General features: G+C 36.8%; 1 protein-coding gene across 4 annotated transcripts in view; it reads left to right on the plus strand.

The window, feature by feature from the left end:
- RIC1 (RIC1 homolog, RAB6A GEF complex partner 1) overlaps nucleotides 1–26,457 on the plus strand; it is a 136,579-nt gene that overhangs the window by 97,572 nt on the left and 12,550 nt on the right. For all 4 annotated transcript variants that reach the window (XM_082842826.1, XM_082842828.1, XM_082842827.1 and 1 more), the window contains exons 9-19: nucleotides 4,904–5,048; nucleotides 5,731–5,779; nucleotides 7,409–7,561; nucleotides 9,239–9,442; nucleotides 14,321–14,359; nucleotides 14,681–14,791; nucleotides 15,639–15,728; nucleotides 16,346–16,506; nucleotides 17,459–17,594; nucleotides 22,004–22,120; nucleotides 22,612–23,340. In XM_082842826.1, coding sequence (XP_082698952.1) covers nucleotides 4,904–5,048; nucleotides 5,731–5,779; nucleotides 7,409–7,561; nucleotides 9,239–9,442; nucleotides 14,321–14,359; nucleotides 14,681–14,791; nucleotides 15,639–15,728; nucleotides 16,346–16,506; nucleotides 17,459–17,594; nucleotides 22,004–22,120; nucleotides 22,612–23,340 — 1,934 coding nt within the window. The remainder of the gene's footprint in view (nucleotides 1–4,903; nucleotides 5,049–5,730; nucleotides 5,780–7,408; nucleotides 7,562–9,238; nucleotides 9,443–14,320; nucleotides 14,360–14,680; nucleotides 14,792–15,638; nucleotides 15,729–16,345; nucleotides 16,507–17,458; nucleotides 17,595–22,003; nucleotides 22,121–22,611; nucleotides 23,341–26,457) is intronic.

The raw sequence follows: 26,457 nt of genomic DNA on the forward strand, positions 1-26,457 counted from the left end.
TAGACTCTTACCTGATTTCATCGCCTCTGTTATTTTATGCCTTCCAATTCCATTTGTTCATTCAATGAGTAATTATTGAGTACATACTGTAGGCCAGACACTGTTCTAAATGCTGGTTACACAGCAGTAAACAAACCAGAAAATCTCTTTCTGAACCCCCTTAGTGACTGTTGATTGAATCCTGTCCACAGATGTAAGTCTAAAGTTTGTATCATTGGAAATGTTTTTGAATGAAACTAACAGAAAACCCAACTTACTATTGCTTAGACAAATAGGATTTATTTTCTGTAATAGCAAGAAATCCAAAGGTAAGCTGCTGTTGGCATTCATTTGGCCTTTCTGTCATGATCACAGGGTAGCTTCTGAGCTCCAAGCATTACTGCTGCATTTGAGTCAAGAGGAAAGGAGGAAAGAAAGCATCTATATGCTTTTTGATCAGGAAAGCAAAAAAGCTAGATTGAATTTGAGTTCTTCCAGAGAAGATTTCTGTTTGTTTCTTCCAATCACCTGGGAAAACTACATCAGTCTGGAACCCTTTGCATTATATTCTCTGTTTGAGATTTTTTTGAATCATACAAGTTACACAAATTACAGATCAGACTGAGGACTGGTTTCTGGTTGCAGATTCTCAGGGGAACTTCTTTATTTTCCATTCAATACCATGGACAAAAACAGGGAAGTGTTCTTGCTATTTTTTCACCTTCCATGTGGTAGAGTTTATTTCTCATTCTCCCTTGTTCATGGAATCTTTGTAGTCCCAGCTTTACGTGGGTATCTTCTATTAGATTCCCTGCCTTGGCCAAGCTCTGAGCTTTATCTCCTGTTCCTCACATGCTGTGAGTCGTCAGATGTAAAAGTCAGGTGTCTAGGGTTTGGCAGAAAAATTCAGGGCAAGAGCACTTGGTACACTCACTTACCTCCCAGTATTTTTGGATATTTTGATGTGTTTAAGTATTCTGTTTAACATTTTAGTTGTTTCAGTGTGGAGAGTCATTCAAGGTGTCATTTCGCTATACTGCCAGAAACAGAAATTTGCTCCTTAAGTTTTTATCATTCTTACTGCATAGCCTTTAAAGGCTTGCATATATTTTTTTCTAAGGACACTTTTTGCTGCAACTGACAAGAATAGGGTGTTGTGTATTTTGATTGTGTTTTCTAACCCTTTTATCTGTTTAATTTTCTATCCATACTAATGTTGTGATGTGCAGTACAGTAGTTACCAGCCACATGTGGCTGTTTAAATGAAACTAACTGACATTAAAGAAAATTAAAACTTTTCTCAGTTTCATAGTCACACCTAAATGTTGAATAGCCACAGGTAGCTAGTGACTGTCTGTTAGACCAAGCAAATATAGAACATTTATCATCATTTCAGGAAGTTCTCCTCATTGCTTCTATTGATTGATTGACAGCACTGTATTGAATTTTTTAGATTGTTTCCTTTTCTCATGTTCTTGGAATGCCAATTCTCCCTTTGGTTACCTGCTAACTCTCACTCTTGCAGTTTTTCTTATGGGAGAGTGCTGCCTTCTTGAGTTACATAACTTTAGACTATAAAAACTGCTTAAAATGTCGGGAGACTTGTGCTGTCCTGCATCTTGAACACAGACAAGCTTCTGTGTATTTTTCTGGCTCCACTGGCTGATTTTTACAGGTGGCAGCACTGCAGGAGTCCTTACGTGATACAGCGGCTTCCATTCTGATTCCCAGACTCACGCCAGCCTGAAACCCCTTTCTTGTCTTTGTATAGGATGTGAGACCCCAACTCCCTAGTCATTGCTAGGTCCCATTCCAACCTTCTGTCCCTATATTTCTAACCTTTTTCACCTCACCACTCCCCACTCTTCACACCTCCGCCCCCTGGGCTGCCTTAATTCAAACACTAACCAAACTCACTTTCAGTTTTCTCCTTCCTTTCTTCAGAGTTCAGCTCTGTAACAGAAAGTCTTTGGATTACGTTTTACATTTTTCTCATTATGCAGGTTATCACAATCTATGGTAGGTTACCAGCTAGATAAATTTTCCATATTCCTGCCACTTGAAGATTAGGTTAACTGTCATTAACATTTTATTGTATATCTATACAACTAGATTTTAATGTGTGTATAATACTTGGAAAATAGATATGCATATTATGTACATATGTATATATATGTTTACTTGGGATTAATAGGAATACTGTTTATAACCATTCTGTAAGCTTTGATTTGAGTTTGTATGTTTCTTCTTGGTTTGGTTTTAAATTTCGCTCTTAAATGTGTAAAGTATACTAATAAGATACGAGGTTTCTTATGCATGTTACCATTTATTTATTTGGTTATTTGTTTTGTTTTAGTTTCGTCATTTGATATGGCTTTATTGGGCATTTTTTTTTCTATTTGGATAAGAATTTTTTTTTTATTGGAGTAGAATTGCTTTACAATGTTGTGTTAGTTTCTCCTGTACAATGAAATGAATCAGCTATATGTATACATACATCCCCCCCACCTTGGTCCTCTCTCTCACCCCCCCATCCCACCCATCTTGGTTGTCACAGAGCACTGAGCTGAGCTCCCTGTGCTATACAGCAGGTTCCCACTAGCTATCTGTTTTACACATGGTAGTGTATTTATGTCAAACCTAATCTCCCAATTTGTCCCACCCTCCCTATCCCCTGCTGTGTCCACATGTCCGTTCTCTACGTCTCTGTCTCTATTCCTGCCCTGCAAATAGGTTCATCTGTACCATTTTTCTAGATTCCACATATATGCATTAATATACGATATTTGTTTTTCTCTCTCTGGTTTACTTCACTCTGTATGACAGACTCTAGGTCCATCCACATCTCTACAAATGATCCAATTTCGTTCCCTTTTGTGGCTGAGTAATATGCCATTGTATGTATCTACCACATCTTCTTTATCCATTCATCTGTCATTAGACATTTAGGTTGTTTCCATATCCTGGCTATTGTAAATAGTACTGCAGTGAACATTGGGGTGCATGTGTCCTTTTGAATTATGATTTTCTCAGGGTATATGCCCAATAGTGGGATTGCTGGGTCATATAGTAGTTCTGTTTTCAATTTTTTAAGGAGCCTCCATAGTGTTCTCCATAGTGGCTGTATCAATTTACATCCCACCAACAGTGCGAAAGGGTTCCCTTTTCTCCACACCCTCTCCAGCATTTGTTTGTAGATATTTTGATGTTGGCCATTCTGACAGGTGTGGGTGATACCTCATTGTGGTTTTGATTTGCATTTCTCTAACGATTAGTGATGTTGAGCATCCTTTCATGTGTTTGTTGGCCATCTGTATATCTTCTTCGGAGAAATGTCTATTTAGAGCTTCTGCCCTTTTTTGGATTGGGTTGTTTGTTTTTTTGATATTGATCTGCATGAGCTGCTTATATATTTTGAAGATTAATCCTTTGTCAGTTGCTTGGTTTGCAAATATTTTCTCCCATTCTGAGGGTTGTCTTTTCATCTGGTTTATGGTTTCCTTTGGTGTGCAAAAGCTTTGAAGTTTCATTAGGTCTCATTTATTTATTTTTGTTTTTATTTTCATTACCCTAGGAGGTGGGTCAAAAAAGATCTTGTTGTGGTTTATGTCAAAGAGTATTTTTCCTGTGTTTTCCTCTAAGTGTTTTATAGTGTCTGGTCTTACATTTAGGTCTTTAATCCATTTTGAGTTTATTTTTGTGTATGGTGTTAAGGTAGTGTTCTAATTCCATTCTTTTGCATGTAGCTGTCCAGTTTTCCTGGCACCACTTATTGAAGAGGCTGTCTTTTCTTCATTGTATGTTCTTGCCGCCTTTGTCATAAATTAGGTGACAGTATGTGCATGGGTTTATCTCTGGGCTTTCTATCCTGTACCATTGATCTATATTTCTGTTTTTGTGCCAGTACCATACTGTCTTGATTACTCTAGCTTTGTAATATAGTTTGAAGTCAGAGAACCTGATTCCTCCAGATCTGTTTTTCTTTCTCAAAATTGCTTTGGCTATTCGGGGTCTTTTGTGTTTCCATACTATTTTTTATATACATAAATAATACAGTTATTCATATATCTGAATTATGGTGGGAAATGCTAATGTGAGGATTCAAACATAGGCAGAGGAAAAAAGTTTTACTTACTCTATTAACAAAGGCTGTCTTCTGTAGGCTAAAATCTGTATACAAGCCCTTTGTGGCAAAGGTACTTACAACAAAAATTTATTAATACTGCAGATGTAAAGAATTTTAATTTTAAAGAGGTGAAAGCTATAGATCTTTTGAATTGCTGATGGGAAATGCTATGTTTCATTTAACTCTGCAGTAAAGAAACTTGGATTTTACTACACAATGAAATTTTCTCCTTTAATAATTATATATGAAGAACTATTATTAGTTAAAAGAAGATATAAGCGCCTATGGTACTGAGGCTGGAGTTTACCTACTTAATCCTAATGTAAGGTTAAGCTTCGATTTATTTTAACTTGGATCTCTTTGATATTGCTGATGGAACATGGAGATCATGGTAAAATATTATTTTACATTTTAAAACATCCTCATACTTTGCAGAGTAGTTTGACATTCAGTGTTGAATCATTCAAGGGAAATATTATTCCCATCTTACAGAAACTGATTTGCCCAAATCCAAAGCCTTTTTAAGACTACACAGTTATAGTTATTTAAGCTAATAGTGGCCAGAAACGGTTTTTGGTTCATATAAATCACTTGGGTACTGACTTTGTTCTGTTTAGATTGGGTCAAGGCTAATGACCATACTGATTTTAAATAGCCCTAAACGAACAGAATTCATCTCATTATTTGAAGCAGGCATGCCTTTCTGCTTGTTTCAACTTGAAGGTATAGGCTGTAAAAAATACTAAGTATTTATGAAGCAATCATTTATTTTTAACTCTTCTCACAATTTCTTAACAGACATTTGGAACAAAACAGGAGCTGTTAAATTGGTCAGATGGTCTCCTGACAATAGTGTTGTAATAGTGACCTGGGAATATGGAGGCCTTTCTTTATGGAGTGTATTTGGAGCTCAGCTGATTTGTACACTTGGAGGAGATTTTGCGTGAGTCAATAAAGAAATTTTAGATGAAATAACTCCATTTTCTCCAAGACAATACACATACACAGAAACTTTGTTATACAGCTACCATTTTGCCTTGACTCTGAACCCAAAACAATTTGTAAGGTTCAGAATTAATGTATTCAGAATGTATTGTTTCCTCATACATCCATCCTCTTTCCATCCTCTTAAAACTGACCATTCAGTGAAAGTGCATTTATTTATTGAACCCCTATTGTGTATATGATAACATGTTAGATTCAAAGCTAAATCAGACATGAATCTGCCTTCAAGTAGCTTATTATCTAATAAGAGTGGTAAGCTATATACATAAATAACTAGTAGGAAATGAAAAATTACATTATCTCATTGGGTTAATGTAGGTTAACTCAGTGGGTTGATAGAACTGGGTTAATATCTCTGTCCACTTCATATACTACCCTGAACTTCAGTCCTGATATAATGAACACACCTTCCCAAACTGCATGACCCTGTTAAGAAGTTATTTAGTAACCGGAAGACTGTATCTCAGTGATATACCTAGGTGTATTAACCAGGAGTCTCATATTTCATACAGTATTGTGTATTTCTCATTCTAAGGAACAAAATCAGTTTTTTAAAATTAAAGCTAAATATTATATGCAATTAGAAGACTCTTCTTAATTAAGTTTCTATTGTGTTTCAGTTATAGGTCTGATGGTACCAAAAAAGATCCCCTTAAGATCAACTCTATGGTAAGTTCTTTCTATAAAATATTGATACAGTGTGAAAAACTTGGTTTTTTCTTCTTCTTCTCTCATGTTGATCTGATAAAATTACAAAGCTATTCTAGTCTCAGCAGACTCTTATACAGTTCTTGCTTTGATAAAAGTATTATCTTTAAAAATCAGGAAGCTGCCCAGTTTTCAGTATTTGATTTTGGTTTTGTTTAGATGTGTCCAGCAAGCCCTGTCATCTCTGTGAACATAGTAACTGTTGAAATCAGGCCTTTGTTTTTCCAAAGCATACCTACATTTCTTATGGGACTCAATAGCACCCACTTCCCATGGCCTCCTTTCTTTTAACATAATGTGAAATGCTCATTGGGTCTTTTTCCTGGAAGACATGTGCTTGTACGTTATTTGAGCATATTTAAAATTTTTTCCATAGATGTATGTCAAAAGAATTGTAGTCCCTGTTGTAACAATATTTTTACTATCAATTTTCAAGAGTTTCTGTAGAAAGCAGTGAGGTGTAACCCCTGTCTTTACATACAAACATTTTCTTTCTGTAGCCCTCTGTGTACCATCTTTGAGGAATTAGTGGCTGTGAGGCTTATCACTACCTTTCTCTGCTGCTCCACAGAGGAAGGCATTTTCTGATCATGGGTTTCTCGAAGAATTAAGACCACCATGGTTGCCTTCAGTAGGGGTTCCCAACCTTTCACCACCAAGGATCCCATTTGATGGCTCTCCTCACCTCCATATTTTAAAATAAGTTTTCAAACACCATTTCTCTGACTGCCAATCAGTGCTTATGAATGCCATGCAGCAACCAGTGTTACCTGCCTCACTAAGTTAATATTTTAATCACAGCTAAGAATCTAAGCATTTTAGTTAACTTATGCAACCAAAACTTTTCATGGGAAAGCAGAAGTTCTATTCAACTTCTGAAATTTTGGAACAATTCATGGACCTCTTCTCCCCGCATTAGTATTTTCTTGGCCTTGCAGATTGGGAATTACTAATGTTAAAAAAAATTTTTTTTTTTTAACTCTCATGGAATCTCGTTAATAGAATATTAAAATGAACTGGGCCTGGAGAATTTATTTGAACCCTCTCATTTTACAGAGGAAGAAACTTATACCCCAAGAAACCAAACAGCTTGGCCAAGGTTGTACAACAAAATGGTAGCCAAGCTGGAGTGCAAAACCCTAGTCTCATAGCCTCCAATCCAGTGTTCTTTGTTCTGTACAAAACTGCATCTGTTTGGGTGCTTCTTTGTAAAGCTTCAGCTATGTAACATGGGTCTTCTCTCTGTAAGGAATTTCTTTGTATTTGAGAGGCAGTTAAATTAATGGTGAAGTTACAGAGAGCAGTAGGCATTTCTTAGGTTTTGGAGCTAAGATTGGTGTGTAGTGTTTTCACTCTTCTAAGTGGAGAGCAGTGATGGTTTCTACTGGAGATCTAAGATGTAGTAGATGTAGGTATAATTCTTGTCTGTGTTGTTTGTCATGGTTTCTCCAGCCTTCAGAAGTCATTAATAATGCTGTTGTTGGTTATTTCAGAATTTGAATATTTCAAACCGGGAAAAAATAACAAACTTTTTATTGCTTTGATTTTCTTTCCCTGACCCCCTTCTTCTTTCCCCCTCCTCTCTCCAAGAGCTGGGGTGCCGAAGGCTATCACCTATGGGTAATCAGTGGATTTGGTTCTCAGAATACTGAAAATGAGTCTGACTCCAAGAGCATAGTTAAACAGCCTAGCATTCTACTGTTTCAGTTTCTCAAGAGTGCACTCACCGTAAACCCTTGTATGGTAAGTTTATTTAATTAAAACTCCGTTAGTTTTTTTTAGTGGCTTTCATATTTGAATATGACTCTTCCTTATGACAATTTTATTTCTGAGCAGGTTTTGCTTTTTTTTGGCCTTGTGGCATGCAGGATCTTAGTTCCCCAACTAGGAATTGAACCTGCGCCCCCTGCAGTGGGAGCGTGGAGTCTTAACCACTGGACCGCCGGGGGAGTCCCATGCTTTTTTTTTTTTCTTTTTTTAATAGGATCACAAGCAATTTGAGGAAAAGCAGTGTTTACAGATTCATTTGAGTAACCTGAATAAAATTTAGTCTTTGTCTGAATAGCATTTCTCAAAGTATGTTCCACCAGGCACTACTTGTGAGAAATATCAAGAGCAATTATGTAGGACAAGAAGAATTTCTGTTGTCTTTTAAGTGTGAAATAAAGGAGTTAAACAAAGCTGTAGAGATTTCTTTAACATAGGACTCGAGTCTTTAATATGCTGATGTGCATCATGAAAGTCCAGGAGTTGGTATATAAAAAGCATTGTTTCCCAAGCTTATTTAACTATGAATTTTTAAGGAATGCCTAGAAGAAAATAAGCCTAGAATCCTGCTTTGGGAAACACTGCCCCAAATTATAACATAAACTCATGTTTTATCAGTCTGAAATAAGATATTAATATGATATATTGTTGATATATAGTAACAGTGATATGTTATATGATAGGGGTGCATATCTTAGTATCTACCACCAATGGGTTTTTAAATATTTGGTGCAACCAATTTCTAATTAAAATTTATAACACATTGAGGAAGAATGAAAATACCCTGGATCTCAGACCTCATTACTATAGCTGAATAATAAGAAAAACAAGAGTAGAGGATTTCTCCTCTGCTCGCACATCCCAAATAAATAATTTAAAAGCACTCCGAGTTTTATATCAAGACAACATTTGGACTACAATGGGAAGGTGAGTGGCTGGAGTGCTGATCTAATTTAAAGAGTGAGTGAATAATCTGCCCACATTTGAAAACACTCGCCTTTAATTAAAAACCAGGGCATAATCACAGAGAGTTGAAACTATATTTTTGTCTAAACATCCTCAGAACCTGGTACACTCCTTGGTACTAACCAGGCTGTCACCAAGCAATTATTGAATTGTTCTGAACCAGGACCACAGATGTAGGCTACTCTTCCTCCTCCCCATGATTTAAAAGATCCTCCTGTATCCAGTTATCCCTGTTCGTAATCCACTCCCTCTTCTTACCATGTGGGCACACGGATGAGCGTATACACACAAACAGTTTGACCAGACATGTTTTCTTACTACCATTCATGCGGTATCTTATATGAAACTAGTTTGTAAACTGTAGACATTGAATAGTGTTATTCAGTTTTCAGGTGGAAAATCTCTCATAGCACTGCCCTGGGCATGTTTTGGAATCTGTATGATAAAACAGACTTTAACAAAGATTTTATTTACACTGGGAAGTAATCATTAAAATGTTGTCTGTTAAATATAACAGTGTGTGAGATTATTAGGTAGTCTTGTCCTCTGTGAGGAAAATCAGCATTGAGATGTGTGGTACATTTCCAACAATAAAAGTAAATTAATGTATTACTTACTTTCCCCTACCTTATACTAACTTGTTTTTATTTGCTTCCCTCCCCTCTGCTTCCTTTTTCCCTCATCTAGAGTAACCAAGAGCAAGTGTTGCTTCAGGGGGAAGATCGATTGTACTTGAACTGTGGAGAGGCCTCACAAACCCAGAATCCCAGGAGTACTTCGGCACACTCTGATCATCAGCCCAGTCAGGAAAAGAGCCCGTTTCCAGATGGCAGTTTAGAGTCTCAGAGTTTAAGCACTTTACTTGGTCATCGGCATTGGCATGTAGTGCAGGTAAGTCTTCAGATGCTGTTGACTGTGGACTTAGTCCTTGGTAAGATAGCACCCTGAAGCACATATTTAAGTATTTCATTTGTTGCTTTAGAAAACTGAGAAACTTTGTAAACTTTTTGACTGTCATGTCTCTCTTCTGCTGTTCTGTGCTCTTGTCCTCTTGTCTTCTCCTTTCTTTCCACCTGATGTAGATTGTATGCCCACCTGCTTTAAGTCCATTAGTAAGTGAATAGTTAAAAAAAACTAGAAGTTTATGCTTTGTCCTCTTATTGTGCAAGACTGTTTATTTTACTTCCAGCCTATTTTTGGTATAAATTTAGCTCTGGATTTGCATAGGCTAAAGTGTAGTAATTTAATGAAAAGTGACAATATTGATTAGTACCTTGTGCAGCTGACCTTGTAGTCCTAATGGGGACACATTGAGGTTAATTGCCTGACTTTGGACGCAAATTGCAGACTTCTGATTAGTCTAGAACCTTAGTGTTAATAATTTTATTATTACTCAATCTTGTACCAGATTATTATTAAATTAGCAGTTTCTTTTAGTAATTCTGATACATTGACATTTAATATAGAAATTAATTCTGAGTTTCGATACCAAATAAAATTAATTTGGGTAAATCAGTAAATTGAAGTTTCTTGAAAGAAACTTTCACACACATTTCAAAGTCCTGAGTGTTTTCTTCCCACTTTTCATGCCAGAGTATCTTAGGTACATCAGAGCCTACTCTTGGATTAGTTTCTTTTAGTCATTTTCTATTTCCACAATTCTTTGTCTTACTTCTACATTCTGTACTTTTACCTTACTAGCTTACTTCAGCTCCCATGTTATTTTCGGTTGACTTTGAGAGGAGATAATGAGAGACATAAGAATGGTCATTGTGTGAAAAATTGAAGGAGGAATATCTCCTACATTGACATGTGGTATACACTAAAAGAAAATGTATTTAACTTACATTAAGAAATTCATAAAATCAAAACAATGTGCATACCATTTTATAATTAGTAACAGTTATTAAATAAAACTGCATCAGCTACTTCCTTGACTAAAATTTTCCACTGCTCCCTTCTCTCCTATAGCCATTTCTCTGCTATTTTCATTTCCCCATACTTTGAACTATTCATTCTACACTGACCTAGCATCAATGCCAGTTCTGCCTAGCCAGGTCTGTGTTGCCAGAGAGCCAAGTAGAGCAGAGGATCAAAGAAGGTAGGTCTGGAACTCAAAAATCCATCAGGCAATAACAAAAATTGAATTTCCTTCCAGCTCAAAAATTCAGTGATTCTGTGATTCATAGCCATCTATGAAGTATCCCATATTAGAAGCATATAACACTGATTTTACAACTTCAGGCAAAGTAGATACTAGCAAGATTCTTCTGTCATCCTGTTCTTTAGGTATCTAAAATATTTAGAAAGATAAACTTGTTTAAGTCTAGCTTTACGTAATTTTTTCAGTTTCCTTAAAACTAATAAAAATAATGCTAGAGTTGTACTCCCCCCAAATTAAGTTATAATGGACTCATAGAATTTTTAGAGCTGGAAGGACCTTAGCAATCATGTAGTCCAACTAGGTTTTATACATGAGGAAATTGAGGCTCAGGGAAGTTAGGTGACTTGCCCAAGGTCACACAGCAGAATAGTGGCAGACTCTATCCTTACCATGATATAAATTAAAGTAATAATCAAACCTGTTTTAAAACCTAGGTACTAAATGTTGAAGCATATAATATACTGCTGACCTTGATCTAAAACTGAGAATGTGCCTATTTGACATTCTTTCTACTTGGAGTTGCCCTATGCTTTGTTTGCTGGCACTCCAGCCACAAGAGTCAATGCAGCATTGTGGTGGTGTTCGTTTGGTAGTGTGGTTTACAGTGTCCATATAATGTTAATGCTTTTAACTTCCAGACATTTTAGCCATTAGTAAGTATTCCCTGAAGAAATGTGGGTGCCTGTTTAATTCCCCCTTCAACATATGCTCTTGTCTAGGATAAGTGCCCGCATCCTCCATCACAATGGCTTTGTTTGTGTGGTTTATACTTTGTATGCTTCTTGTACAGCTTAGAGTTCATCACATGAGCTCCAACTAATTCTGCTCTGTCTGTTCCTCATCTAGACTACTGGATTTTTTTTGTTTGTTTAAGCCGTCTACCTTACACTCGTTAGTTTCCTGGTCAGAAGATTCTGTGTTAACCATGTTTTCTCCTTTAACAAAAATAACACAAATGCATACTTGTCGGAAGCAGGGTAATGTATCAGGCACTATGTTAGAGAGGTCAACGAAGAGGATTGTAAAGGCTATTTCATTTATAAATGATTTGCTCTCATTCCTACAACGTGTATCAAATGTTCTGGGTATTTGGCACAGATCATATCTCCTAGGGTGATGGCCCTCACAGTCTCACCAGTTACAGAAGAAAGTAGGCTAGGTAGGAGACATGGTTTTAGCAGAATGACTTCAAGGGAAAAAAGGTAGATTTAGGTTCTCCAAGAGACTGAAAAATCCTAAGATGTTCAGAGTAGAGATTCTGTACCTTAGCACTGAGTTTCCCAGTGGTATGACATGACTTTTGTGCCCTGACTAGGCATTCCTAACCTGAGTTTCTTCATTATTCATTAGCCACCTCTTTTCTTACTTCTGCCATTTCCTGTTCTCAGTATTAGGAGTGGAACTCAAAGTTCAGGTAACATATACATCTCCTGGGGCAAAACCAAGTTTTTGTTCTTATTTCATAGCATCTTCAAGACACAAAACCATATGAGAAATAAAGCTTCATTTTAAGTTTTGAAAGTAAACCATTTGTGGCATCTCATATACTTTTGGAGGGTAAAAGAATTTGTTTTCTCCTAGAGATAGTCATCAGAATGTGATCGTATGATAAGTTAACCTTGGTTCCCATGATTAGAAACTCTTCATGTTGGAGTCCACTTTGGCAGTGAGATCTCACTTCCCACTTTACCTGCCCACACATCTCACAAATACTTATGAAACACTAAGGTTTGGGGAAAGTCGGGGGCGGGGTGTTTAGTGTCATGGATGGCTAGCTCAGTTGTGCTCCAGGAACATCCTTCTTCAAGTGACTATTTTTATTTTCTTCATCCAAAAAAAGAATTTCACTTACAGTGTCCTACAAAACTACTTTCAAATTTTACTTCGCCACCTGATCATTACCTCAGATTATCATTACTCTGAACTAATTCCACCCATCATAGTAAATTTTACTGGTTGGCCTGAATAGTACAGCATATCTGTTAAGATACAAGTTAAGCATTCTTCAAGCGTATCTATCCTGACACAGTTATTTTTAATTCTGTAAGGTAGGCTTCCACAAACCAGCACTGGGGTTAAGAACTTCCTAATGTACTAAAAGCTGTTAATTTACTTAGATTTTAGGTTGACTTACTGGATAATAAGTGAAGTCTAACAAAAATAGTTTTATAAATAAATTTTATCAAGGTTAATACAGATGTTTTCACTTGATTTTTGCTTTGTCTTCACATTACACAAAGAATCTTATTGGATTTGATTGCATTTACTTGGCTTTTTAATTTGACTTTCTCTTTTTAAATACGTAATCATTTTTCTTTGAGTAAACGGAAACTAAATTAAATTGAAGGTTCTCTTATTCCAGGAACAGAAGATTTTTCCTTTATTCTGTTGTTCTGTTAATTTTCACATTGCATTCACCATGTGCTCATGAAAACTATTTACTCAGCAGGCTAATAGATCACAGTCTCAGTAAAGCTAGACTTAAGCTACATTGATACCTCACAGAGGATTTTTTAAGTTTAAAATTCTCTGAGTGACACAAAGACACTGTGTACAAAGATGTAAGACAGACGACATGGAAAGATATATTTATTGCTTATGTTGCAGATAAAGAGTTAATATCTGTAATATATTAAAAGTACTTGTAGGTGAATAAGTTGAACGCCCCAGTAAAAAGCAGTAGCTTATACACACTTTTATATATATATGGCTGTTTGTTTAGAGATAGCAATGATATAACAGAAGAATTTCACTTTGTATTTTGTGTACTTTTATACTGTTTAAATTTTATAAGCATGCATTGCTTTTTTATTAGAAAATGTAAAAATAATAAAAGAGATTTCTACTAAAAAAACATAAACAAAACTCTTGCTGAGGCTCTGATTTTATTAGATAAGGGTTTTTTGGGATGGTTCATATCAGCGGACCCAAACTGTTCCATCTACACAATTCTTGGCTGCCTTAGTAGATGCTTCTCTATCTGTATTTATTGAGTGTTCAATATTTAATTTAAATCAAATAAAAACAGTGTAGAGAAAAAAGAGGAAAGCCTGATGTCTAGAAACATATAATGAAATGGTTAAGACAGGAGTTGTGAAATATTGGCTGCTAGTGTAATACTCATTATTTGGGAGCACTTTTTAAAAAACAATTTATTTTATTTTTGGCTGTGTTGGGTCTTCGTTGCTGCGTGCGGGCTTTCTCTAGTTGCAGTGAGTGGGGGCTACTCTTTGTTGTGGTACGCAGGCTTCTCATTGCGGTGACTTCTCTTGTTGTGGAGCACGGGCTCTAGGCGCGCGGTCTTCAGTAATTGCAGCACGTGGGCTCAGTAGTTGTGGCTCGCAGGCTCTAGAGCACAGGTTCAGTAGTTGTGGCGCACAGGCTTAGTTGTTCCGCGGCATGTGGGATCTTCCCAGACCAGGGCTCAAACCTGTGTCCCCTGCATTGGCAGGCAGATTCTTAACCACTGCGCCACCAGGGAAGCCCTATTTGGGAGCACGTTAAACATTACAAGAAAATTAATCTCATGATATTAATGCTTTTACGTGCTTTACTTTAAAATATATTTCAGAAGTCTTACCAAACTGATGTGTTATTTTCTATAGATTTCCAGCACCTATCTAGAGAGCAATTGGCCTATACGGGTGAGTTATTTGTTACTTTGTTGGTGTTAACTTTCATTGGATAGCATTTGCTGCAAGAGGTATTCTGGGAATTGAGCCTTTCAGTGGGTGCACTGATAAAAGTAAAATTTCAGTACTTGCTTCCTTGTACATTGTTAGTGTAACTCTATAATTTGGTCAAATGTAACATGTATAAATGTTAAGATTTTTGAATTTAGCATTGTACGTTTAATTCTCTTAGCAAATGTTTATTAATAGTCTGCTTGCCTGACATAATCCTCAGCTCTTTACGCCTAATTAAAAAACTCAAGGAAGCGCTCTTAATTTTTTTTTTTTAATCAGTTTTCAGCTATTGATAAGCTTGGACAGAATATTGCTGTGGTTGGCAAGTTTGGTTTTGCACATTACTCTTTACTCACCAAAAAATGGAAGCTTTTTGGAAACATTACCCAGGTTAGTCTTTTTGAAATTAAAAACCTATTTCTCAAAGTATGAGAGAACCACAATATGAAATAAGTATAAAGTAAACCACTGTTTACTTATTAAAAAGTAAAATCAAATATTAAAAAGTGACACTGGATTATACTAAGGGTCAGTTCTGATAAAGTACTTGATATTTGATAAAAGATTTTGTATTGAGATAGTTGGTTTGTTTTTAATTCTTGTTAAGATCAGACACTATAATCCTGTAACTTGAGGATTTACTCTTACATTCCAGGTAGAGTTCATCAGATATGATCGGAATAAATCTCCACAAAATTTGAGATCATTTCCTGCTTGTCTGTGTATGACATAAATATTTGGGTAGCATACAAACATATGCAGTTGGATTTTGCAAGAATCAAATAGGAGGAAAAGAAGGAAGTTAACATTTAATAGGTGCCTACCGTGTACCAGGCACTTCCACATATGTTATCTCATTGTTCTTCATAACAACCCAATGAGAGCACTATTGTTACTCACCATTTTATAAAAGAGAAACTAGGATTCAGAGTCAAGCAGCTGATAAATGATAAACCCAGAATTTAAACCAAGGTCTGTTGAATGTGGAATAATGATGCTACATGGTACCCAGTTATTTTGAATGATGTATTTTATGTCTTACAGAAATATTTATTTCTTTCAAAGTAGGATGTGAATCATTATTAATAAAGGCCCTAGAGTAATACTTATTGTTGAGGGGGGCGGGAAGAGAGTAGAGCAGAAATAATTAGAGCTTTCATTGTCTGATTAGGAATATTTTACAAGTCTGTTACTGGCAGGAATAAATGTAAATATGTTTTTTATATTTTCTTTTAAGGAGCAAAATATGATTGTGACAGGTGGCTTAGCCTGGTGGAATGATTTTATTGTCCTTGCATGCTATAACATAAGTGATCATCAAGAGGAGGTATGTTTTCGTTTTCTCAGAAATAACAAGATTTTTACATTTTAAAGATATTAAGCACAGTTTGGTTTTTATATAAAAATAACCTATTGAAAATGAACAAAACGTTTTACTTTTTAATCAAGAATTGGCCTTTTTAACAAATGGGATTTTCATTTCAGGTTACTTAAAAATTTAAAGGGATAATCAGGATTTCTGTGATAACTTTTTCTAAGGATTTTAGCCATTAGACATTCTCTGTAAAGTTTGTAAATAATAAAAAGTTAAAAGTTGAGAAGTTTATAAAGATAGCTGTCCTTAGAGATTTATTAACTTATTTATTTCTGTATTTATTTTTTGAGAAACTACTGATCTCCCTGTATCAGGTCTAAATGCGCAGGTCTAAAAGGAGTATCTCATAATAGTACATCACAGTTTTGATCACTTCATCTTTTAGTTATTTGTAGAATGAGCCTACCCTGTCAAAATATAAACATCCATTTTTTATTAATGCTCAGATTAGTCTTTAACTCCTCTTACTTGAAAAAAGTCAGTAGATAATAAAACAGCATGTCTAAGGTATTTAGTCATCCATGGTAGGTATCTGGTTTTACAGTTTTCTTTATTTTTGTTTTCTATAGCTCAGAGTATACTTGAGAACGTCAAATCTGGACAATGCTTTTGCTCATGTCACCAAAACGCAAGCAGAAACATTACTGCTTAGTGTCTTCCGGGACATGGTAATAGTATTTAGAGCAGACTGTTCAATATGCCTTTACAGTATTGAAAGGAAATCTGATGGGTAAGTATATAACGTAGGACAGGTCACTTTTTGCTCCTATTTATCATGTTTCCTCTGTAGTTTTTATTTCTCAAAACAGTTATTCTAATTTTATATTTAGTTTCCTTTGTTTTAGGAGTTAAAAAAGCAAGGAATTTTAATTAGTGATATTCATATAGTAGTTATTTTTTAGCTACCAAAATAATTAAAGAGCCTGTACCAACTTCTTCAGCTAATCTTACTGGACTCATTTGAGAAAAATCTAGTTCGGGATGGGGTAAAGCTTTAAATACTAATTTTTTTTTCACAATCTTGAAAACAAGTGGTTACTAACTATCCTGGTGTTCTAGAAACTTGGGGAAATTTGTAGGAGTTTACAGCTTTAAGGCCTTAGGAAGCATGACCTTAGAAGACTCATTAATATTTTAACTGAGCTAGATGGCTGTAGTCTGGGAAAGGAAAAACTGTCAGACCTGTTAGAGCTGCGTGTTGCCTATATTCTTGGCATCTGGCTGGCTTGCGGCATTTAGACCATTCTTCTTGAGTTTTATTTTGTTCTCAAATGGTTTTTGTTTCTTTTTTTAAACAGCTATGAAGTGCATATTTGCTGAAGTAGCTTATAATTGAGGCGTAGTATAAAAATAAAAATTAACAAATCTACTAGCCTCGGAACGCATGTCTTTCTCAACCAACTATTTCTCAACTGACTAAGCTATTCCTATAGCTTCTTCCCAGTTTATTTCTTCCTTTCTACATCTTACTCCCTTTTTTTCCCTCCCTCTTTTCCAGATGTGTTCTTGGGTGCCACAGCCTTGTTGGTCTGCTGTTTAAAGGATACTTGGGGAGGAGAAAATGATAGGTAGAAGGCATTTGGGCCCATAAACATAAAATCTCATACTATTAGTAGTGGAAAAGGAAAAAACCTCATTAGCATTGTTGTTGAGGTGTATGGGTTTCTTTCTCTTTTTTGCAGTCCAAATACTGCTGGTATTCAAGTTCTTCAGGAAGTCTCCATGTCACGCTACATTCCCCACCCTTTCTTGGTAGTATCTGTCACTCTGACATCAGTGAGTACAGAGAATGGAATCACCTTGAAAATGCCACAGCAGGTACCATTCTATTATCAGAGCTCTTTAGAGTTTTCATTTCAGTTTTTTGTGTTTTAATTTGATTTTAGGAACTATTAATTGTTCAGCAAATACATACTAAATGTCTAGAATTTGCCTTGCATGAAGCTGCTGGGTTACAGTGGCAAACTAAACAAACATGGTTTCTGCTCATACTATAAAGAAATAATTACATACATAATTAATTACAATTGTGATGTGTATATCAAAAAGTAATATGGCTTACTGTGTATAACAAAAACCTGGAGTAGTCTAAGCAATCACAGAAGATTTCTAGATCATTTAAATTGAAACCTGAAGAACAAGTGGCAGTTATCTAAGTAAAGAAGGGGAATTTCAGGCAGAGGGAACGGTATTCAAAGGCCCATAGATAAGAGAGAACATGACACCTTCAGGGAATTGGAAGAAATTTCAGAGTGACTGGAACATAGAGTATGAGAGGATGAGAGTCTTATTGATAATACGGACTTTGGAGTTTGTCTTAAAGTCTAAAGTGTTTTAAGCTGGATGTTATTAGATCTAAGCTTTATAACGTTAGAGAAAACATTACAAAGGAGGAAAATGAAACAAAGTGGGACACAACTGGATATAGGGAGAGCAGCTGAAAGGCCATTGTAATGATCTAGGTGAATGGTGTCTGTGGCCCAAACTTGGGTAGGGAAAAGAAGATGGAAAGAAGTGGAAGGAATATGACATATAGAGGACTCCATGATTAGTTAATTATGAACAAAGAGAAGGGATAATCCCATAGCTTCTGGTTAAAGTAGCTGTGTAGGTAGCAGTGTCACCAGGACCCAGGTATTATAACTTTCTATTCCAAGCCGCCTTCCATTATACCACTGGTTTCCAAACTTCATGTCAATGTGGAACCCATTTTCAAAGGAAAGTTCTGTGTGGATTTATTTGTCATCCCTGTCTGCCCAGTCTGTCTTTTACGTCCTATTAAGGCACTTCCACTGAGTGCCTGTAAAATACAGGTCCCATTTTTCTCTGCAAACTCTATTTCATGTAACAAGATAGTCCTAGTTGATAAGGGGAAGTTATCTTTTACAGAAGAACTCTAGCTAAAAGATATGGAAGGAATGTAAGAATTTAAGAATCACGATTTTGCAGCCCGTGAAGAAATGAGTGATTCAGGCAGTGATCATTGGATGAAACCAATGAAAGGTTGATGGGAAGTTTACAATGAAGGTATCAAGTTGTCATGCCCAAGCCTTATTAATCAATTTTAGCATCACTAAAAGTGGGAGAACCAGATGTGGCATGCTTCCTGGGGTGAAGCAACCTGAAGTTCACGTGAAGAATTACTAGCAAAAACATTGAGCCTGATCTGAATCAAGCTTCTAGAGTCATCTTCTATTCACAGAAGATACAGGGAAAGAGGTTTAGTTTAATAATATTTTATAGGAAAGCTGCAGGTCAATAATGTGGGGGAAAAAAGAAAAGATTCTTCTAAATAAGACTTTCGAGCTATAACAACAAAATGCATGCGTAAGTTCATTTGTATCTTGATTCAAATAGGCTATATATAAAAAGACACTGTTGAAACAATTTGCAGTATTTAAATGTGAACTAAGGAATAGTTGTAAGTTTTATTACATTTAGATGTGATATTGGCGTTGTGATTATATAAGCAAATATCCATATATTTTAGAGATGCCTATTAAATGTATAGGGGTAAAATGGCATGGTATCTTTTAAAATGCTTTGGCAAAATAAGTAAAAAGAAAAGAGGGATAAGTGGAGCAAACCTTGATAGTTGTGAATCTGGATGATGGGAATAAGGGGGCGCTGTTTGTTGTACATTTTACATACTTTTGATCATGTTTGAAGTTGTCATATTAGAAAATATGTATATCCTAGATACTACTATTAGGCAATCAGTGGCATCAGTAATACTGGGTGCCCCATTTTAAGAGGGCCCTTTACAAAGAGGAGATACTTAACTTGGTAAAGAGCACATTAAGAAGTAAGTTGAAATACAATAGGAAATAGACTGATTACATCTTGCACAGAGGGAAGACCAAGATTTAAAGCAAAGCAAGTCTTGATTTAACAACAAAAAACTAGCAGTAAGAACTGTTCAACAGTAAGGTGGCCTTCACTCAGGAGAGAGGTGAGCACCTTGTCTCTGAAGCTCCCAATGAAAATTATCTACCAGGGATTTTTTAGGGTAAGAGATGGTATGTTGGGTTCCTTCAAATATAGGATTTTGAGGATACATGTAGTCCCTGCTTGTATGTTACAGTCAGTTTCTGAAAAGTTCATTAAAGTTGCCTGAGAGGGCTGTCGTGGTCACCGGTTCTTACGTATTGTAATATTATCAGTAGAAAATGTTGACTGCATGTAGAGCTGAAGGAAAAAAAAGAATTTTGCTTTTTTAAAAAATGAAGTAGTATAAAATGTAGTGGTGAATTTACTGTCTTAAAACTTGAAAGTGGTCATTATGAACATTAATCAGATTTTAGTGAACTTCAGTAAATGGTCTTTAGGTCTTTTGAAGTGTTTGAGGAGTTTGTCCCTATGCCAGTCCCCAAGCAGTCATATTGTTTGATTCTTGGCATTGCATATTCATTTTCCTTTTTCCTCTACTCTCGAGCGCTTATAATTCCCAGATAGCTTTTAAATTCCATTTTTCCTTCTCTTACCTCCAAGTTATTTGCTTTTTCTCATGTGTTAGGACAGATGTTCAATTTTTAGTTTTCATGTCATTATGTGCTAAGTGGGGAAATGAAGATTTCTTTCCAAATAAAATTCTTGAGTTTTGTGACAGTTGCTTGGAGATTTTGTAGGGTTATTTTTTAAATTCCTACTTTGTAAATTAACAGCAGTTCATATCATGCTTACTACCTACCTGGATATGATCTAAAGCAAAAAAGAATAACAAAGCCTGTGAGTATTCTGTACCCTTTTGCCATTTCTTTATACACAATCCCTTGTGTCTTAGAGCAGTGCAAAAGAGCATTTCATGTATCTGAATATTTTTTGCAAGTAGAATACATAGGGTGACGTTGTTTTCTTTACCAAACCCTAAATGATATCGGCAGCTTAAATTCATCCAGCCAGCAAGAGTCAAAGCTGGGACATAATCCATGTCTTCTGAATAATCATCCTTTCCTTCTTAAAACTCTTTCCTTCTCTGGTCTGTGACATCATGCTTGATTTCTCTTCTTGCCTTCAAAAGCTTAGACAGTGGCCCTCTGCTCTTTTGCCTCCCATATACTTTGCCTCAGAAAACTCATCTGTTTCCTTCAGCTTACCAGGTTTGCCTTTATGGTTATGATTCTGGTATTCATCTCCAGTTAAGTCATCTCTCACAACGTTTTTACTTGAAAGTCTTAAGATTCTTTCTAATTTAAAATGGGCAATAGAAGGAAACTCTTCAGTTTCCCTTCCCTAAACTATTTTCTCCTCCTAACTTGTATCAGTGACAACTGCAACTTCTCTAGCACCTCGCCAAGATTCAGTTCCCTGAAATCATCTTTGATTCAGCTTCCTTTTCCTACCCTTCATGTCTAGAATATAAGTAAGTTTTTGTTTTGTTTTGTTTTAATCAAAATGCTTTTTCCTCTTTACAAGTGAAAATGACTTGATGTCTGAGATTCATTTTAAAACAGTGCTCCTGAAACTTAAAGCTGGGTGATAGGGTTCAGTGAAAATCATTATACTAGGTTCTCTACTTTGGGGTTTGATTGAAATTTTCCTTAATAAATAGGCAGACTATTTCCTTCATTCTTGAAGTCACCACCCATGATATCTTCCTCTCCTCAGTAATCCATCCTGAATAACTCAGAATTTTTAATAACTCCGTTATTCAAGGACCATACATGGTGGCTTTTTTCCTGCTATATTTTTACCTGACTTTCCAAGCCCTCTTTGAAGGTCTGTTACCATCAGCATTTTTTCTCATAACATCCCTAATTTAGCCAGATTGTTCTCACTTTCCCAGTAGAACTATTTTATCCTACCTCTGTGTCATTTATATTGCATTCTTCAACTAAAGTACCAACGCTTTTTCTCCCACCCGTGTAGGTTAACCTCACCTTTCAAGTCCCACCTCATCCTTTAAGCCCTGTCTAGCTGTGCCGGCCAGGTCACTGAAGCGATGTCTCATTTTTATGAACTTCTGAAGGTCTTTTAGTTTTTCCAGGATAATTCAGCTCTGCCCTCAATTTTATGTTCACTTGCATTGTTCATTAATTACATTGTGTTAAGCTTGTTCTACCCTAGCCAGACAGCTCGTTGTACTTCCACAGAGCCTAGCAGAATGACTGTACATAGTACACACTCAATATTGTTGTTTGCTTAAACTGTAAACCTTATGCATTGGCGGGGGAAATGCTGAAAACATACCTATTAATTTTTATAAATACAATTTATTTTTCTTTCAGGCTCGTGATGCAGAGAGCATTATGCTAAATCTTGCAGGACAGCTCATCATGATGCAGAGGGACAGATCAGGCCCTCAGATCCGGGAAAAGGACAGTAACACTAACCAAAGGAAACTTGTGAGTAAAGTGCAAGTCATTTAAAACATTAAGAATGTATGGGAGGAGGATGAAGGAATAAAAGAATTTAAGAGGAGAGTATTATCTTGTGATTTGGAAAGTGAGTAAGTACATAAAATAAGTCTTAAGCCTCTGGGTACAAGACTGTTTGTGAAGAGTGGAAGATGAGATCCTAAAATGATAATAAAATGCTCTGTATGCCGGATGTTACTGCTTAGGCATTATTATTTACAAATTCTAATGGGAAAACAGGATAAATTGGTGAAGTTCCTTGGGGTGGGGGGGTGTTCTTTTGGGGTTTTTTTAGATTTAAATACACATGCTTTGAAAGTCAGGGTACTATTATTAACTCTGACTCTAAATAAATTCCCCTAATTTTCCCCAAAATTTATACTGTCATTTTGAAAGATTTGGGAAACTAGTACCTAGGAAAACTTAGGAATCTGCAAATTTAATAGGGGAAAAACTGATTTCTGTCTCTCCTTCTCCAGCTGCCATTCTGTCCTCCTGTTGTACTAGCCCAGTCTGTTGAAAATGTCTGGACCACGTGTCGAGCAAGTAAACAAAAGCGTCACCTTTTGGAGGCCCTCTGGCTGAGCTGTGGAGGTTCAGGGATGAAAGTCTGGCTCCCTCTCTTCCCTAGGGATCACCGTAAGCCCCATTCCTTCTTGTCCCAGCGGATCATGCTGCCTTTCCACATAAATATCTACCCCCTGGCTGTTCTGTTTGAAGATGCATTAGTCCTTGGTGCTGTCAATGACACTGTACTATATGATTCCTTGTATACTCGGAACAGTGCTAGGGAACAGCTGGAGGTGCTCTTCCCTTTCTGTGTTGTGGAGAGAACCTCTCAGATCTACCTCCACCACATTCTACGTCAGCTGCTGGTGAGGAACCTTGGGGAACAAGCCTTGCTCTTAGCCCAGTCCTGTGCTGCGTTACCTTACTTTCCTCATGTGCTGGAGCTCATGCTCCATGAAGTGCTGGAAGAAGAAGCTACCTCACGGGAGCCCATTCCCGACCCTCTGCTTCCCACTGTGGCAAAATTTATCACCGAGTTCCCACTCTTCCTGCAGACAGTTGTTCATTGTGCCAGGAAGACTGAATATGCCCTGTGGAATTACCTTTTTGCAGCCGTTGGAAACCCCAAGGACTTGTTTGAGGAATGTTTGATGGCTCAGGATTTGGATACTGCTGCCTCGTACCTTATTATTTTACAGGTAACAATTCTCTTCTTACAAAGGTATAAGAATTGTTGAGCGTAAACCTAGAGGAAAAGGAAGGCAAATGTCCTGTGTTGGCACTGTGATTGTGTTTAAAGAACTATTACAGTCATGTTTTCTGTTCTTTTTTTTTTTTCCGGTATGCGGGCCTGTCACTGCTGTGGCCTCTCCCGCTGCGGAGGACAGGCTCCGAATGCACAGGCTCAGTGGCCATGGCTCAAGGGCCCAGCCGCTCCGTGGCATGTGGGATCTTCCCGGACTGGGGCATGAACCCGTGTCCCCTGCGTCGGCAGGCGGACTCCCAACCACTGCACCAAGAGGGAAGCCCAACTTTGGGGTTTTTTTGTTCTTCTTTTTCTAATTGCTTTAGGTGCAAGGTTAGGTTGTTTATTTGAGATGTTTCCTGTTTCTTAAGGTAGGATTATATTGCTATAAACTTCCCTCTTAGAACTGCTTTTGCTGCATCCCATAGGTTTTGGGTCGTCGTGTCTCCGTTGTCATTTGTTTCTAGGTATTTTTTGATTTCCTCTTTGATTTCTTCAGTGATCACTTCGTTCTTAAGTAGTGTATTGTTTAGCCTCCATGTGTTTGTATTTTTTACAGATCTTTTCCTGTAATTGATATCTAGTCTCATGGCGTTGTGGTCGGAAAAGGTACTTGATACAATTTCAATTTTCTTAAATTTACCAAGGCTTGATTTGTGCCCCAAGATATGATCTATCCTGGAGAATGTTCCATGAGCACTTGAGAAAAATGTGTATTCTGTTGTTTTTGGATGGAATGTCCTATAAATATCAATTAAGTCCATCTTGTTTAATGTATCATTTAAAGCTTGTGTTTCCTTATTTATTTTCATTTTGGATGATCTGTCCATTGGTGAAAGTGGGGTGTTAAAGTCCCCTACTATGAATGTGTTACTGTCGATTTCCCCTTTTATGGCTGTTAGTATTTGCCTTATGTATTGAGGTGCTCCTATGTTGGGTGCATAAACATTTACAATTGTTATATCTTCTTCTTGGATCGATCTCTTGGTCATTATGTAGTGTCCTTATTTGTCTCTTGCAATAGTCTTTATTTTCAAGTCTATTTTGTCTGATATGAGAATTGCTACTCCAGCTTTCTTTTGGTTTCCACTTGCATGGAATATCTTTTTCCATCCCCTCACTTTTCAGTCTGTATGTGTCCCTACGTCTGAAGTGGGTCTCTTGTAGACAGCATATATATGGGTCTTGTTTTTGTATGCATTCAGCCAGTCTGTGTCTGTTGGTGGGAGCATTTAATCCATTTACATTTAAGGTAATTATCGATATGTATGTTCCTATTCCCATTTTCTTAATTGTTTTGGGTTTGTTATTGTAGGTCTTTTCCTTCTCTTGTGTTTCTTGCCTAGAGAAGTTCCTTTAGCATTTGTTGTAAAGCTGGTTTGGTGGTGCTGAACTCTCTCAGCTTTTGCTTGTCTGTAAAGGTTTTAATTTCTCCATCAAATCTGAATGAGATCCTTGCTGGGTAGAGTAATCTTGGTTGTAGGTTTTTCTCCTTCATCACTTTAAATATGTCCTGACAGTCCCTTCTAGCTTGCAGAGTTTCTGCTGAAAGATCAGCTGTTAACCTTATGGGGATTCCCTTGTGTGTTATTTGTTGTTTTTCCCTTGCTGCTTTTAATATGTTTTCTTTGTATTTAATTTTTGACAGTTTGATTAATATGTGTCTTGGCATGTTTCTCCTTGGATTTATCCTGTATGGGACTCTCTGTGCTTCCCGGACTTGATTAACAATTTCCTTTCCCATATTAGGGTAGTTTTCAACTATAATCTCTTCAAATATTTTCTCAGTCCCTTTTTCTCTTCTTCTGGGACCCCTATAATTCGAATGTTGGTTCATTTAATGGTGTCCCAGAGGTCTCTGAGACTGTCCTCATTTCTTTTCATTCTTTTTTCTTTATTCTGCTCTGCAGTAGTTATTTCCACTGTTTTATCTTCCATGTCACTTATCCATTCTTGTGCCTCAGTTATTCTGCTATTGATCCCTTCTAGAGCATTTTTAATTTCATTTATTGTGTTGTTCATCGTTGCTTGTTTCCTCTTTAGTTCTTCAAGGTCGTTGTTGAATGTTTCTTGCATTTTCTCTATTCTCTTTCCAAGATTTTGGATCATCTTTACTATCATTATTCTGAATTCTTTTTCGGTAGACTGCCTACTTCCTCTTCATTTGTTAGGTCTGGTGGGTTTTTATCTTGCTCCTTCATCTGCTGTGTGTTCTTCTGTCTTCTCAGTTTGCTTATCTTAGTGTGTTTAGGATCTTTTTGCAGGCTGCAGGTTCGTAGTTCCCATTGTTTTTGGTGTCTGTCCCCAGTGGCTAAAGTTGGTTCAGTGGGTTGTGTAGGTTTCCTGGTGGAGGGGACTAGTGCCTGTGTTCTGGTGGATGAGGCTGGATCTTGTCTTTCTGGTGGGCAGGTCCACGTCTGGTGGTGTGTTTTGGGGTGTCTGTGGCCTTATTATGATTTTAGGCAGCCTCTCTGCTAATGGGTGGGGTTGTGTTCCTGTCTTGCTAGTTGTTTGGCATAGGGTGTCCAGCACTGTAGCTTGCTGGTCGTTGAGTGAAGCTGGGTGTTGGGGTTGAGATGGAGATTTCTGGGAGATTTTTGCCGTTTGATATTACATGGAGCTGGGAGGTCTCTTGTGGACCAGTGTCATGAAGTTGGCTCTCCCACCTCAGAGGCAGAGCACTGACTCCTGGCTGCAGCACCAAGAGCCTTTCATCCACACGGCTCAGAATAAAAGGGAGAAAAAGTAGAAAGAAAGAAAGAAAGAAAGGATAAAATAAAATAAAGTGAGATAAAATAAATGTTATTAAAATAAAAAATAATTATTAAGAAAAATAATTTTTTTAAGTAGAAAACAAAAAAAACGGGCAGACAGAACCCTAGGACAAATGGTGAAAGCCAAGCTATACAGACAAAATCTCACACAGAAGCATACACATACACACTCACAAAAAGAGGAGAAGGGGAAAAAATAATATATCTTGCTCTCAAAGTCCACCTCCTCAATTTGGGATGATTCGTTGTCTATTCAGGTATTCCACCGATGCAGGGTACATCACGTTGACTGTGGA

Source organism: Leucopleurus acutus, assembly GCF_964270905.1.
Source record: "Leucopleurus acutus genome assembly, chromosome: 7".
In the NCBI taxonomy this organism is placed as follows: Eukaryota; Metazoa; Chordata; class Mammalia; order Artiodactyla; family Delphinidae; genus Leucopleurus; species Leucopleurus acutus.